The 17,890-nt window shown below is 36.2% G+C and overlaps 1 protein-coding gene across 1 annotated transcript in view; it reads right to left on the bottom strand.

The window, feature by feature from the left end:
- Nucleotides 1-17,890, bottom strand: part of LRP1B (LDL receptor related protein 1B) — a 1,943,003-nt gene that overhangs the window by 779,493 nt on the left and 1,145,620 nt on the right. The window contains exon 12 of the mRNA XM_055124030.1: nt 12,356-12,536. Coding sequence (XP_054980005.1) covers nt 12,356-12,536 — 181 coding nt within the window. The remainder of the gene's footprint in view (nt 1-12,355; nt 12,537-17,890) is intronic.

Raw genomic sequence — 17,890 nt, 5'->3', positions numbered from 1 at the left:
TTCCTCAATATAGTCAAAGCTGTTTATCACAAGCCTACAGCAAGCATCATCCTCAATGGGGAAAATCTAAGAGCCTTCCCTCTAAGAACAGGGATGAGACTAGGACGTCCACTCTCTCCACTTCTGTTGAATATAGTACTGGAAGTACTTGCAATAGAGATTAGGCAAGAAAAAGATATTAAGAACATTCAAATAGGAAAGGAAGATATCAAGCTCTCACTATTTGCAGATGATATGATACTATACTTAGAGAACCCTAAAACCTCTATCAAGAAACTCATAGAAACAATAGACTCGTATAGTAAAGTGCAAGCTATAAAATCAATACCCAAAAGTCCATGGCTTTCCTATATGCAAATATTGAGAGAGAAGAAAACAACATGATAAAGCAATCCCGTTCACAATTGTGCCTCAAAAGATCAAGTACCACAGAATCAGCTTAACTAAGGAGGCAAAGGATTTGTATAAATAAAACTACAAAGCTCTATTTCAGGAAATAAAAGAGGACACAAGGACATGAAAAGTTATTCCCTGCTCATGGATTGGAAAAATTAATATAGTCTAAATGGCAACATTTCCCAAAGCATTGTACAAATTCAATGTGATCCCTATAAGGATACCCTTGACATTCTTCAAAGAAATGGAGCAAGCACCCCTGAAATTCATATGAAACAATGAGTGCCCAAGAATAGCTAAAGTAATTCTTGGGAAAAAGAAAATGGGAGGAATCAACCTCCCCAACTTCAAACTCTACTACAAAGCAGTAATAATTAAAGCAGCATGGTACTGGAACAAAGGCAGAGCTGCAGACCAATGGAACAGGGTTGAATACTCCGACACCCCCCTCTCAAAATATATGATCATTTAATCTTTGATAAGGGAGCAAGAAATGTGAAGTGGAGTAAGGAAAATATTTTTAATAAATTTTGCTGGCAAAACTGGACAGCTACATGCAAAAATATGGGTTTAGAGCTCCACCTACCACCATGTACTAAAGTCAGATCAAAATGGATTAAAGACCTCAACATCAGACCAGAATCCCTAAGGTTCATTGAAGACAAGGCTGGCAAAACCCTCCATGACATTGAAGACAACGGTATCTTCAAAGATGACATGCCGCTGGCCAAGCAAGTGAAAACAGAGATAAATTAATGGGACTATCTTAAACTAAGAAGCTTCTGCACCTCAAAAGAAACAGTGACCAAAATACAAAGACAGTCTACAGAATGGGAAAGGGTATCTATCCAATACGCATCTGATAAAAGTTTAATATCAAGGATATAGCAGGCACTGGTTGAACTCCACAAGAAGAAAACTGCCGGACTGATCAAAAAATGGGGTGATGAAATAAACAGACACTTCCCCAAAGAAGAAATCCGAATGGCTGAGAGGCAAACGATAAAATGCTCGACATCACTAATCATCAAGAAGATGCATATCAAAACAACAATGAGATATTATCTCACACCACAGAGACTGGCCCACATCCAAAAAAACAAAAGCCATCGTTGTTGGCATGGATGTGTGGAGAAAAGAACTCTCCTCACTGGTGGTGGGAATGCCGACTGGTTCAGCCCTTTTGGGAAACAATATGGACAATTCTCAAAAAATTAGAAATTGAGCTTCCATGCAACCCAGCAATACCACTTCTGGGAATGTATACTGGAGAGGCAAAAAGTTATAGTAGAAATGACATCTGCATTTCTATGTTCATTGCATCACTGTTTACAGTAGCCAATATCTGGGAAAAAACGGAGTGCTCAAAAACAGATGAGTGGTTAAAGAAACCCTGGCACATCTATACAATGGAATACTATGCAGCTGTTAGAAAAGATGAAGTCATGAAATTTGCATGTAAGTGGATCAACATGGAAAGTATCATGTTGAGTGAAATGAGACAGCAAGAAAGAGACAGACACAGAAATATTGCACTCATATTTGGAATATAAAGTAGCAGAATGGGAGACTAACACATAAGCGTAGTAGAGATAAGAACGAGGAGGTCTGCCCCACAGCTAGGAAACTGGCCTCACATGCTGGGAGAAAATGAAGCTGAGATAGAGAAGGGAACACCTAGTAGAGAATGTTGGGAGGACCCACTCGGGTTGAAAACTGCATACCAAAAGTAGACTATAGACGAGCATGATGGCCACCAAATACCTCTATTGCAAACAAAAACACCCAACAGGAAAGAGAACAAAATGGAATGAACTGCTGCAGAGAACAGGTTGGGATGTTGGGGGTTGGGGTGGAGGTGGTGGGAGAGATACTTGGAACATTGGTAGGGGAGAATGGGCACCGGTGGAGGGATGTAAACCAAATCCAAACATGAAAGTTCATAAGTTTGTAACTACCTCACAGTGATTCACTAATAAAAATTTTAAAAAACACATAAAATTAAAAAATATATATTCATGGAATTTTTGGAGAATGCATTTTACGGTTTATCCATAACTGTGGAGAGGTATGTATTTGTACATGAGTGTATGTGTCTATGTGGTGGGGGGTATGGGGGATTTCTAGGTGGATAAAACAATACCAGATTAAAAACTCATAGTAAACAATTCATTGACATACTGTATTAAATGATCTAAGTGTTCATAAATGAATAATTTTAATAAAAATACATACTTTAATTTTCTAATTGGATATGAAACACTTCATAAAGCATAAGTGAAGTAATATTTTTAAAGTGCATATGGTAGAGAAAAATCAATGATTTTCTTCTGAGTCTTGCTTAATAAATAGATATTATGGTCTAGACAAACACATGAATAAACTAGGGATTTTACTTTATAATGTTTTTCTTCTAGGAGTGTTTTTTATAGTCTATAGAGTTTTTATAGTCTCTGGATCTTGGCTATTGATGGGATTACATGGTGCCGGGGGCAGTTTGTGGGTGTGGCTGCCAAGGAACTGGAAAATGGGGTGTCTGTGTGGAGGAAGTCCAGTCCCAATCTGAACAGGCTTGGAGATCTCAGCCCCAGGTCCCGTACACCTGGGTTCCTCTGCCAGCCACAAGATTTCTTATAGCCTAGTTCTCCCTCTCAGAGAACTTGCCAGAGTTCTGGCAAGGGAACACAGCAGAGCCTGGCAAGCTCTACATGGTGTATTCATATGCCAAATAGAGTATCAATGATAGGTCTCATTCCCTTGACCCTGCAAGAGCCTCCAATGCAGCACCACTGTGAAGAATGAGTAAAGAGAGGCTGCAAAAATCTCAGTGCTAGGATGAATGGAGACATTACTGGTGCCTGCTTGAGAAAATTGTTGATCAATGGGATGACAGTGATACAGTGATGTTATTCTTAAAATTATAATATATGTTGTCAATTAATTTACATTTTATTTTGGAGTTTACAAAACAGTTTTCAGGGTCACTTCAGTTGATACATTACACGGGCCCAGCAATTCTTAGGAGCACCAGGTCCATGCTTTTGGTGTTGAGACTATACCAGATTTAAAGCAGGGCCTGTGCCCGTGTTAGACATATGTTCCAGGAATTGATTTACCCCCGCGGTCCTAGAGTATTAATTTCAATGGCATTTTTTCATGGTTTGGAGAGATGGTGAAGTAGATAGGTCACTTGCTTTGCAAGCAACTGGCCGGGCTGATTCCCGGCACCATATAGCCTTCATGAGCCTGGCAAAGGGTTATTCCTGAATTCAGAGGGAGGTATAACTCCTGAGCCAGGTAGCATGTGGTCCCACAGGAAAATTCAAAAAAGAAAAGAGTGGTACAATCCAAATCAAAATCTGTTCTTTTTAAAATATACATTAGTCTCTAACGATTTTAAGCTGTAAATTTTACCTATTTTTATTTCTACTTCTATAGTTTTCTAATTTATCCTCAATAGAAAGGTCATTTAGACATGGAGGAGAAGTTCTCCCCTTGTCCCCCGCCAGCGTTGGGGGCCCCGCTGGGAAGCCCACAGCCCCGGCTGGCAGCTCTCAGCCATCTAGCGCCCCGTGCCTGACCCCCCCAATCCTGCAGGTTAGGGGCGTGTCCTGTCATCAGGGGGGCGTGGTCTCAAAAGTGGGCGTGGCCTATTTCTGGAGCAGCGGCCGCAGTTATTTCTTTCATTCCAGGCATAGTGCCTGGGTACAATAGTATAACCTATTCCTTTTAAGATATCTGCTCATCTCAGTCACTATATGCTAATAGTTATATAGTCTATCCCATCCTAATTTCAAAAACTCTATCAGTGAACACATCAAGCGCAAAAAAAATGCCATTTTAAAGCCATCATAGCCCCACATCTTCAATTGAGATCCCTCATAAGCTTAGATAGTGCGCCTGACAGTAAATCCCATAACAATATGAAGAAACAGAGAAAATCCCCACCACCGGGAGAAATGGGAGAGAGGATCTCAGAAATCCCAACAGGGACCTCCCCGAAATACAATCTCCTCTCAGATAAAGATTTCAGAGAGGAAATCGTCAAGATGGTTCACGAACTCAAAACAACTATGGAACGAACATCCAATAAATTAAGGGAGGATATGGATGTAGCGTTGGAACGGGCCACTAAGAGAATCCAGGAAGAAATGAGAGCAGAAATCTCAAAGCTACGAACAGAAGTGACACAATTAAAAGAATCGGTAGATGAAATGAAAAACTCAGTAGGAGCCCTCAATAATAGAATGGCTACAGCCAAAGACAGAATCAGTGAGCTTGAAGATGACTTGCAGAAATCATATAGGCAACAACAAATAATGGTAAAGGATCTCAAAATGGCTCTAGAGAGAATTAGAGTTCTAGGGGATGACCTCAAGAGAAGCAACATAAGAATCATTGGAGTGCCAGAACCACAGGAAACAAATCCCAATGAAAAAAACACAGTCAAAGATATCATTGCTAAGAAATTCCCAGAGCTAGAGAATGCAGGCATCCAGATCCAAGGAGTCCGAAGGGTGCCAGCTAAAAGAGACCCAAATAAAAAATCCCCAAGACATATCATAGTCAGAATGATGGATGCCACAGATAGAGACACAATACTGCAAGCAGCAAGATCAAAGAAAGAAATTATATACCAAGGAGCACCCCTTAGATTCACAGCAGACCTATCAGAAGAAAACTTCCAAGCCAGAAGACAATGGTGGGATACAGTGAAAAAACTTAATGAAATGAATGCCTCTCCAAGAATACTTTACCCGGCTAAACTCTCAGTTAAACTTGAAGGAAACATACCCTATTTCACGGAGAAACAACAACTCAGGAACTTCATAGACTCAAAACCAAACCTAAAGGAAGCACTAAGGGGGCTTTTGTATGACAAGAACAACCTCTACAAGCACAGCAAACCCTTACACAAAGATGGCAAAACATCCCATAACAATAATCTCCCTTAATGACAATGGTCTAAATTCACCAATTAAGAGACACAGACTGGCAAAATGGATCCAGAGAATCAACCCAACATTCTGCTGCCTGCAAGAAACACATCTCAATAGCCAGAACAAACACAGACTCAAAGTCAAAGGATGGAAAACAATCCTGCAAGCAAACAACTCCCTCAAGAAAGCTGGGGTGGCATTACTAGTATCGGACAACATAGACTTCAGGTTGAAAAAAATTAGAAGGGATAGTGAAGGCCACTTTTTATTAATCACGGGATATGTACATCAAGAAGAAATTACTCTCCTAAACGTCTATGCACCCAATGAGGGACCAGTTAAATTCCTCCAACAGCTGACAAGAGACCTTAAGAAGGACATCTCGAGCAACACAATAGTAGTTGGAGACTTCAACACCGCCCTGTCTCCTCTGCACAGATCAAGAAGATTAAAACTCACCAAGGAAATACTGGCTTTGAAGGAAGAAATAGAAGAGAGAGGGCTAATAGATCTATACAGGGCTTTATATCCCCCCAAAAAGGAATACACATTCTTTTCCACTGCACATGGAACATTTTCCAGAATAGACCATGTGCTGGGCCACACAGCATACCTCAACAGAATCAACAAGATAGACATTGTACCAGCTATCTTTTCAGACCTTGATGCACTGAAGATAAAATTTAATCATGGACTGATGCAGAAAACCAAATCAAACACCTGGAAATTAAACAGCTCGATGTTGAACAATGAGTGGGTCAGGAAGGAAATCAAGGAGGAAATCAAAAGGAACCTGGAAACAAATGAGAATGAAGAGATGAGCTACGAGAACCTGTGGGATGCATCTAAAGACGTTTTAAGGTGAAAATTTATAGCTCTGCAAGCATATCTCAGGAAAAAAGAAAGGGCCCGCATAAATAACTTGACTTCAAAACTCAAGACCATAGTAAAGGACTAACAAAAGGAGCCAAAACCAGGCAGAAGGAAAGAGATAATAAAAGTTAGAGCAGAAATTAACAACATGGAAACCCAAAAGAAAATTCGAAAGATCAATGAAACCCAAGAGCTGGTTCTTTGAGAAAATAAATAAGATTGATAAACCACTAGCAGAACTCACAAAGAAAGAAAGAGAGAGAACACTTATAAGTCGAATCAGAAATGAAAAGAGGGACATCGCAACAGAAGCCAATGAAATTCAAAAGATTATCAGAGACTACTTTGAAAATCTGTATGCCACGAAACAAGAGAACCTAGAAGAAATGGATAAATTCCTGGATTCCTATAATCTCCCAGGGCTGAACCAAGAAGACCTGGAGTTCCTGAATAGTCCTATTAACATCAAGGAAATTGAAACGGTAATCAAAAGTCTTCCCAAAAACAAAAGCCCAGGCCCAGACGGATTCACTAGCGAATTCTTCCAAACATTTAAAGAGGACCTATTGCCAGTTCTTCTCAAGCTTTTCCAGGAAATTGAAGAAACAGAAATCCTCCCAAACAGTTTCTATGAGGCTCACATCTCCCTAATACCTAAAGCAAACAAAGACACCACAAAAAAAGAAAACTACAGGCCAATATCCCTGATGAACACAGATGCGAAGATTCTCAACAAGATATTAGCAAACAGAATTCAACAACTCATCAAACAGATCATACACCACGACCAAGTGGGATTCATCCCGGGGATGCAAGGATGGTTTAACATCTGGAAATCAATCAACATAATCCATTATATCAACAAAAGAAAAGATAAAAATCATATAATCATATCAATAGATGCAGAGAAAGCATTTGACAAGATTCAGCACCCCTTTATGATGAAAACTCTCGCCAAAATGGGTATAGAAGGGACCTTCCTCAATATAGTCAAAGCCATCTACCACAAGCCTACGGCAAGCATCATCCTCAATGGGGAAAAACTAAGATCCTTCCCACTGAGAAAAGGGACAAGACAAGGATGCCCACTGTCTCCTCTTCTGTTCAATATAGTACTGGAAGTTCTTGCAATTGCGATTAGGCAAGGAAAAGATATTAAGGGCATTCAGGTAGGAAAGGAAGAAATCAAGCTCTCACTATTCGCTGATGATATGATATTATACTTAGAAAACCCTAAAACCTCTTCCAAGAAACTCCTAGAAACAATAGACTCATATAGTAAAGTTGCAGGCTATAAAATCAATACCCAAAAGTCCATGGCTTTCTTATATGCAAATAGTGAGAGAGAAGAAAGCAACATGATAAAAGCAATCCCATTCAAAATTGTGCCTCAAAAAATCAAATACCTGGGAATCAGTTTAACTAAGGAGGTAAAGGCTTGTATAATGAAAACTACAAAACGCTACTTCAGGAAATAAAAGAAGACACGAGGAAATGGAAAAATATCCCCTGCTCATGGATTGGAAGAAATAATATTGTCAAAATGACAATTCTCCCCAAAGCATTTTCAATGCAATCCCTATAGGGATACCCTTGTCATTCTTCAAAGAAATGGAGCGGGTGCTCCTGAAATTCATATGGAACAATAAGATCCCACGAATAGCTAAAGCAATTCTTGGGAGAAAGAAAATGGGAGGAATCAACCTCCCCAACTTCCAACTCTACTACAAAGCGATAGTCATTAAAACAGCTTGGTACTGGAACAAAGGCAGAGCAGCAGACCAATGGAACAGGGTTGAATACTCTGACACGTCCCCCCAAGTATATGACCATCTAATCTTTGATAAGGGAGCAAGAAATGTGAAATGGAGCAAAGAAATCATGTTTAATAAATCGTGCTGGCAAAACTTGACAGCTATATGCAAAAAAATGGGCTTAGACCCCCACCTATCACCATGTACGAAAGTCAGATCAAAATGGATTAAAGACCTCAACATCAGACCACAAACCATAAGGTACATTGAAGACAAGGTCGGCAAAACCCTCCACAACATTGAAGTCAAAGATATCTTCAAAGTTGACACGTCACTGGCCAAGCAGGTCAAAACAGAGATAAATAAATGGGACTATCTCAAACTAAGAAGCTTCTGCACATCAAGAGAAACAGTGACCAAAGTACAAAGACAATCTACAGAATGGGAAAGGATATTTACGCAGTACCCAACCGATAAAGGGTTGATATCAAGGATATACAATGCACTGATTGAACTCCACAAGAAGAAAACTGCCAACCCGATCAAAAAATGGGGTGATGAAATGAACAAAAATTTTCCCAAAGAAGAAATCCGAATGGCTCAGAGGCACATGAGAAAATGTTCAACATCACTAATCATCAGGGAGATGCAGATAAAAACAACCATGAGATATCATCTCACACCACAGAGAGTGGCCCACATCTTCAAAAACAAAAAGAACCGGTGTTGGCGTGGATGTGGGGAGAAAGGAACTCTTCTTCACTGCTGGTGGGAATGCTAACTCATTCAGCTCTTTTGGAAAACAGTATGGACAATTCTCAAAAAATTAGAAATTGAGCTTCCATTTGACCCAGCAATACCACTCTTGGGAATATATCCTGGAGATGCAAAAAGGTATAGTAGAGATGGCATCTGCACTTCTATGTTCATTGCAGCATTGTTTACAATAGCCAGAATCTGGAAAAAACCAGAGTGCCCCAAAACAGATGACTGGTTAAAAAACTCTGGTACATATACACAATGGAATACTATGCAGCTGTCAGAAAACACGAAGTCATGAAATTTGCATATAAATGGATCAACATGGAAAGTATCATGTTGAGTGAAATGAGTCAGAAAGAAAGAGACAGACATAGAAAGATTGCACTCATATGTGGAATATAATATAATTGAGAAGTGCAAGTTTGCAGTGATGCAACTTCTGGCAGATATTTTTCTGGACTTAGTTACTAAAATACTAAAATACAAAAACCCAAAACCTGAGGCCACTAGGTGCGGTCACTCGACCTCATACCTCTCCATTCTCAGCAATGGAAAACAAATTGCCAAATGCTTCCTTTTCAGCAGGTCTGACTTTAGGGGGAGAGACTCTCCAAACTATAATAGTGAGTTTTGTTGAAATATTGAATTCAATCAAAGTGAAAGTAAAGTGAAATGTATCAGTTACACAGGCAAGGGGGGGGGCTAGGTGTGGTGGGGGTGCTAGGGGTGTGGGGGGATGGGTTGGAGCTATACTGTGATACTTGGTGGTGGAATATGTGCACTGGTGAAGGGATAAGTGTTCGAGCATTGTATAAATGAGACTTAAACCTGAAAACTTTGTAACTTTCCACTTGGTGACTCAATAAAAAAAAAATTTAAAAAGGTCATTTAATATATGTATATGTATATGTATATATATAGCCATAAATATGACTATGTCAGTTCTTTATATTCTCCCTACAATGAAGAAAAAAGAAAAGCTCTCAAATAATTTGCATTTTTTCCCTGACTGACTTGCTATTGACCTAGTGCAGCACTCTTATTTTAGGTCCTCTGACAGTCAAGATTTTGCCCAACTTAAGATCTCATAATAAAGCATTTATTTACCTAAAACTTTCCTGCTAACCTCATTCTTTATGGCTAGTTCTTTTTCTCCAATCAAGTCTCAGCTTAAATTGATATCTGCTCAAGATCTTCAGCTAATACATTTAATTTAGTTCTACTTGTTAGTTTTATTATATCAGCTATTTGCTTCTCCCTAACACTTTATTCTTAACATATATGCATATGTAATATACATAGAATATGTTTGCTCTTCAGGTTAGTACATAATAACAGTCTACTCTTTGAAAATTTATCTAAAGAAAAGGTTTAAGATTAAACTCACTGGTACCAGAGGGATAGATAAGATCAGTATGTGAAAAGATATTACATGGATATAAATATTGCCTTACTGAAAAAGGGAAAAATGTCATAGCAATCAGAGTGGCCCCCAAATAATCTGAACTATTTAGGTGCTATATGTTTTGAACAAAATTAGATGTTATTCGATAAAGGTAGTGTTGAAGAGAACTGCTGAATTTTGTAAGAAAAAAATGGATCTTAGATCTGTGAACTCAAAATTTCTTTCCAATCATTTTTTTCTGTAGCTCCACATTTATGTTATGTACATGAGCATTATAAAGACACTTTAACCTTGTTGGGAAAAAATCTCTAGCAGAATAATAACAAGGGTAATTCTGCTTTAAGACACAGTTGAAAGATTTTGCTCCAAGTATATTTTAGACAGTGTAAAATAAATATTTCCTCTAAAAATTAAGATTCCCTTGGTTTAAAGGTCAGGTAGATGACTTCATTTTAAAGTCTGAGAATGGAACAGATAATTATAGAATCTACACATAAAACCACTGAAATTGCTTTGCAATTATGTCTCACAAAAACACTTTCAATGAGTTTTTCTTTCGTTTAAGTGTCATCCCATGAAGAAGCATGCTGATTTTATTTGGAGATATTCTCAACCTGAATAAATCTGAGAACAGCAATGTAGTGATTTCAGTTATAAGATCATCATGACTCCAAACAATTAAATATTTCTTGTTTGTGTGTAATGAACTATAAAAAATATTTATTTTCTTCTATCTTAAGTTGTGAAATATAATTTGGGAGGGGAAATACATATAAAACAGTTATGTAATAGGAAAACAATGTATTTCTATAATTTTGAAATTGTGTAATTTTTTACCTCTTTAGTATTTCTAGATCATTTTATTAGTTCACATAGTGACTCAAAAATCAAGAAAAATATTTTCCATAATTGCACAAAATAGTCTATCCCCAAACGAGTAGCATGTACCATATGATGACATTACTATATGAGAACTGTTTATATCTGAAATTATGTGATTACAAATCCAGAATTTGGGGCCATATTGCCTGTGTTCAGGGATTATATTTGGATCACTGATTAGGAATCACACCTGGTGGTCTTGGAGACCATATGGAGAACCAGGAATCAAACTTGGGTCAGTCAAATGCAGAGGAAGTGCTATAAGTCCAGCTCCATAAAAACTATGAAATTATAGTGATAGTGGAGCAAAGTGGATATGATCAAAGTCTTGGAGACAAATGGCTCAGTTTTACCTATCTAGACCAATGACCAGCAAGACTTGTAAAGTGAATGGGAATTGCAAAGAATCCAAAGGATTATAATGATGGTTATCAATAGCAACAAAGTAACATATTTAACAATATGAATTTTCACAACAAATATACACAGAATATAAATATAACTTGTCTTTTTACATAATATATTAAATTTAACTGTCTTTAAATTTTAAGTTGACAAATCCCTTGATTGAAATAAATCAATTTCTTTGTCAATCTGTATTAAATTTTAAAAATATGGTTTCATTGTCACTGTCACTGTCATCACATTGCTCATCGATTTGTTTGTGCAGGCACCAGTAATGTCTCTCATTGAGAGACTTATTGTTACGTTTTTGGCATATCCAATACACACGGGTAGCTTGCCAGGCTCTGCCGTGGGCAAAATATATATATACATATATATATGGTTTATATAAATAAATTAGAAAATAAGCATTTTTCAAAGATAATCTACTTCATTTTATCTATCTTATCATATTTCCTTCATGTATACTTTAGAAAAAGATGTTTCTAAAAAATAACTTGCCCAAGTATGACAATTCATGTGTAAGCTTATGTATACCTAAGAATTGTAAGGGCTGAAGAGATAAGATGGAGTTAAGTCGCATAAATTGCATGCAGCTACCCTGGATCTGCACCTGGCACAGCATATTCTCTGAATATTGCATGATGTTGCCCTAGAGTCCCCTAAATCACTGGACATAGGCCTGGAAGATCATCCATTATCATTCCTGACAACACAGCCTGAATAGATCCATATCATCGGGCCCTAATGTTGAACAGGCGAATTGGCAGACAATCACTCAGAACAAATCTGAGCTTTCTGAGCACCATGTTGGGAAAACTCAGCACTCAAAAAAAAAAAAAAAGAAAAAGAAAAGGAAAATTCATCACTGAATGAGTAGCCAGAAAATATTTTTTACAATAAATTGTATTACATAAAGCTAATGAAAAAGGGCATACCCATTAACAGGATCTACCACAATTCCTCTGGGATGTGACATTTCTCCCTCCAAAAGAGTCTTTCGACTCTGAGACGCCTTTTCCAGCCTTGCCACATTGATGGTTTTCCTATGGCCATCATTGGTCCAGTAAAGGTTATTTCCAATCCAGTCCACTGCAATGCCTTCCACATTGTCCAGATCTGTCAGTGAGTAAACAGATGAAACATTTTACAATAGTACCACTCATTATTTCTATTTAATAAATATTTTAATGAATTCTGATCCATGATGTATTTCACTGTCACTGACAACGCATTGCTCATCAATTTACTTGAGAAGGAACCAGTAATGTCTCCACTGTGAGACTTGTTGTTACTGTTTTTGGCATATCGAATATGCCACGGGGAGCTTACCAGGCTCTGCCGTGCAGGAGAGATACTAGTGTGATTTTCTGTTTTGGCAATCATCATCCTATCCTGGAATACATTAGAATTTTATTGAGTATAAAATTTTGTGTGATTAGCCCTCTCTTAATTAATTTTCACTGAAATAGTGTTGAGAAGAAAGTAGAGGATAGAGAAAGGAGGGCTGGGGATGGGAGGGGGATGGATAAGTAGGGGAGGGGAGGAGAAAAAATGAGAGGAGAGGAGAGGAGAATAAAGATAGGGGATAGGACACAGGGGAGAGGGGGGAGATAGAGCAAGAAATAAAACTCTGAACAAAAATGCACTTACCCAGAACACCCAATGGAAAATTAACAGCAATAGGTTATATAATGTTCGTGCTCAAATCTGTAATAATATGTAATGTGAATAGAGTAATTTGAATGTTTTGAATGTGTGCATCAAAAGATGAACAGGTCCTTCAGAAACACACGAACCACATGTCTAAATGTCTGAAACAAGTTTTTGTTATAGAATTCTACAGTAAGTCTCAAAGAAAGCCTTCAATAATTCTGCATAATTCAGGCTATTTTTCACAGAATTCTACTAAAAATTCCTATAAACTAAACAAACTGATAGTTTAAATGAATTTTTAAAATACAAAGCATGAAAATTTCAACAAATTCAAATTCTATGTAGAAAGAGAAATTTTAACACCTTAAACTGAAGATTTATGGACTATTATTAAGAAATGGTAAAACTGGGATAAAGAACCCAAGTCATGCAACTCCATTGTGGAGATCTATTAAGCTGTCCTGTACCTCTACTAGATGAGAAAACATTATGAACTTATCATTTTAAAACCAGGAAAACCTTCATTTATTTTCTTCCTAGGTTGAGGTAAAATATGGGTATGAGTTATCTTAGTTCTTTTAGAAAAAGATTTCTGTATTCAAATGCAACTATGAAATCAAGATATATGTGTAAACAATGAGTATTTACAACAATAATATTCTTTAACAATGCCCCTTCTTGTTCTGGAAAAAAAATCATAATTTTCTTTTGTGACCTTTTCTGCTAATCAACTTGTGCTCTGTCTCAGGATGACTAATACAATGTGTTATTTGATCTAACTGAAAATCTCATTATACTGAATCAGATATGTTCTCAATTTCACTAAGCTATCTGCTTCATTACCACCCAATATGAGTAATTTTCACAGGTTAATTGTGTCTATGCTTACGAAAAAAAGTTTAATTTTGTCTTTACTTTATAGACACTTAATTTTACTGAGAACTTTCCTATTTAGAATAATAGGAAGAGAGTCACTGTTTATGCTTTTTATAGTCTAAGGCTCACTTATCATTAAAGTTGATTAAAAAAATTGTATTGCATTTAATATTTACTTCAGTATAAAAATATCCTTATTTATCAAAATATCCTTTAAATTTTCATTTTGACAAGTATCCTGAAAATTTTTACTTTATGTATAAACTTTTTATGATAGTATCTGTATTCAAATTTTTTTCTGACCTTTAGATTAACAACATGGTCACACCTATCATTATTTTTCCATTTTTAATGTGAAGATAATAGTGAAATCAATATTCTGTGGAGTATAATTAGACAAAATTTCATTATGTAAATGACATCATTTAAAATACTTAGCATACTGCCAGAAGATAACAAGTTCTCAAAATCTGCATTTACTAGTTTGTCAAGTATTAAAAATCCTTAGAGATGAATGTTCTGGATTTTATTATGGGTATTACTTAAAAATATATTTAATCTTTTATTCTTTGAAAATGTCTATTTTATATACTTACATTTAAATAGTGACCAACTTTAACTAGAAAAAGTATATGCAGTCAGTTACAAATAAGTAGTTAAAATGAAATAGAATTAAATTTTAAGAAACAAAATTTGGAATAATTTTAACACACTTTATTTTAGTAATTTTCTAATATATCATATTTTACAGTATGTATATTTGGTAGAATAACACTGCACTGTGGTCCCATTGTTCATTGATTTGCTCAAGTGGGCATCAGTAATGTCTCCATTGTGAGACTTGTTGTTACCATTTTTGGCATATCAAATACTCCAGGGTTCAAAGCAAACACCCTAAAACTGTGCTATCACTCCACTTCATTTGGTAGAATAGTAAAATAAAATATTTAACTGAAATTAATAAAATAATTATTATCATGAATTCTTAGTCACAGTACCTAGGTTATGCTACTCACTGTCTCTAACTAATCACATTTCTTTGTAACCTTTAATCTCCAGATCTTAAAAAAATGGGAATACTAAGTGTTTAACATATCAGATCTTTTGATGAAAAAATAATTAGCATACGAAAGCTCTTAAAATAATATTTGGTTTATAATATATGTTTTGCAAATTTGTTATTATTATTAGAAGTAGCAGATTTCTTACTACTACTTCTAGTAGCCTATGATTATGAGTTATATCCTACTCATGGACTGGAGTGATAGCACAGTGGGTAAAGCATTTGCCTTGAATGTGGCCGACCCGGGTTTGATACCTCTGCCCCTCTCGGAGAGCCCGGCAAGCTACCGAGAGTATCGCACCCACATGGCAGAGTCCAGCAAGCTACACCTGACGTATTCAATATGCCAAACACAGTGACAACAAGTCTCACAATGAAGACATTACCGATGCCCGCTCGAGCAATTCGATGAACAACAGGATGACAGTGCTACAGAGTAGTGCTACTCCTACATTAAAAAAAAAATATAATGAAAAGGTGTATGTGCAAATTTGGAAACTTTTAATTCTATCCTTAATAGGAACAGAGAAATTCCCTCTCTAATGTTTATATAACAAAGGATGAACAATCAACTAATTTCTTTTCTATGTACATTTATAGCAGAAGCATTCTTCATCTATAATCAATGGAATTGCTGTTAATCAACATATGTTTTGGATGCAATACTAGGAGATATTGGGTATGGATTTTATGTGGATTTTATATTTCATTTTGAAATAACTCCTTAAAACCTCTCCAAGATTGACTCTGAGAGAGTATATATTCAAAATAGCTCAGTATTTAGACTACTAGGCATGCATAGAGGCTGGTCGTATTCAAAAGTTAAACAATCATATGTGGATACAAAGATACTTGTTACTAGCACATGAAAACATGATTGTTAAAATGCAATCAAGATAAAATTTGACAATAATAAACCTACTATCATAACAGTTATTGAGTTTTTGGTTGATGGTCTCTAGATTAGATTCAAAATGAATGAGACATTTATTCATATAATTCAGAATGAAAACAAACTTCTTCATGTTCAATGTAAATACTTAAGATTACCATATTGTTGTACATCCCAGGCAAGATCTTAATTTTCTGTTCTATGTCTCTGGCCCTAAAAGTATTGTAACTGTGCCTCAATAATAATTGAAGAAAAAATAGTTACAAATGTATAACATTAAAAAACAAATAAACAAACTAACAACTAAGGTGCTATAGAGATCATATAGCAAGTAGAATGCAAGAGCTTTTAAACATTTTCAACCGGGAACTATATCACAAATTATAAAAACGTGTAAAAACAGAGGAATTGTTAATACATATTTCACAATTTTTTTCAAAGTCAATTACCATAATAGTGTAAGAATTTTAATCAATTTTAATCAAACAGAATGTAAAGCTAGAAATAAATATTTAATATTATAAAAGCATCCATAATCTTCTTAAAGTTAAATTCTTCACTTAAGTATAAGTGAGAAATCCTTCTAGTTAGTGATTTTATTTCCTAGAAATGATTTATGTCATTAAGGAAATAAGGATAAATAAGCATAAAAATTGTCTAAATTAAAAAAAAGTTTAAAAATACTATAACTTATTTATGCTAATTTATTGCCTAGAATGTCCAAAGTTATATTTCAAAAAGTGAGGAAAACAGTTCTAAAGTTAAAATATTATTATAGATCTGGGGTATTAGAATTTATACATTTATTTAATAGAGACGTTAGATGTTTCAATTTCTTAAACTCTACACTAAAAAATGGGTTAAATGATCAAATTGTCTCTTGGTTACTTTCTAACATAATTTTATCAACATAATAATAAATTGATTGTCACTGCACCCATTTCAATCTTGCTATTTTAAAAACAGCTCTATTTTTTATAGTGTATATGAGTTTTATAGTGTTGTGTCGGCATAAAATTTTGTTGGAGCCAGAACACCTTCTCCAGATGGAGCCCTGGCGACACTGAGCAGCAACTAACACGGCTCTGGGATTCGGGACTGGGACACATCCGATCTGAGTGGGGGAACTGGAGTGGGGCTGCAGAGCTAGGAATAGTCTTTGAGTGGTACCTTACCCCCAAAAAAATATTCCAAAGGGGCAACTGGTATGACACAAAAGATCTTCCACAAAGTAAAGTGACTTACACTAGAAAAAGTCTGATCTAGGAAGCTAGAAATAATTTATAATGATCAATATACAAGCCTCCCTATCTCAGTAAAAGGATGCTATGTTCCTAAAACTTTTTCTTAAGACTCTACACAAACTTTTACTGTTAACTGACAAAATAAATTTTGAATGAGCTCCCATTATGAATGGATGGTAACAACTAAAGGCTCAGAGATGTCTTTTTACTAATCAATTTTGCCTATTAACCAAGCAAAATCAAACAGAGACAACTAAATACAAAATAATAGCTATTTTAATACTAGTTTTGTCCTATGAAGATTAAATTTACGAGAAACAAAAATACCTTGAAATTTATTACATTAACCTAAAATCCCCTATATATTAGATGTTTGGTAAGAAGGCAGCTCCATTTGAAGTCACTGTCACTGTCGCTGTCATCCCCTTACTCATGGATTTGTTTGAGCAGGCACCAGTAACATCTCCATTGTGAGACTTGTTGTTACTGTTTTTGGCATATCAAATACACCATGGGTAGCTTGCCAGGCTCTGCTGTGCAGGCGGGATACTCTCAGTAGCTTACCGGGCTCTCGGAGAGGGGTGGAGGAATGAAACCTGGATCAGCTGTGTGCATGGCGAATGCCCTACCTGCTGCGCTATCACTCCAGTCCCCATTTGAAGTAACTTGTAGAATTTAATTTTATAGAAAATTATTTGGTAAGTCCATTTTCAATATGCCTTACACTGAGTTGTTTTTTTTT

This window comes from Sorex araneus, chromosome 1 (assembly GCF_027595985.1).
Source record: "Sorex araneus isolate mSorAra2 chromosome 1, mSorAra2.pri, whole genome shotgun sequence".
NCBI classification, from domain to species: Eukaryota; Metazoa; Chordata; class Mammalia; order Eulipotyphla; family Soricidae; genus Sorex; species Sorex araneus.
Note: the sequence above shows the minus strand (reverse complement) of the source record. Positions and strands in the feature narration are given on the sequence as shown.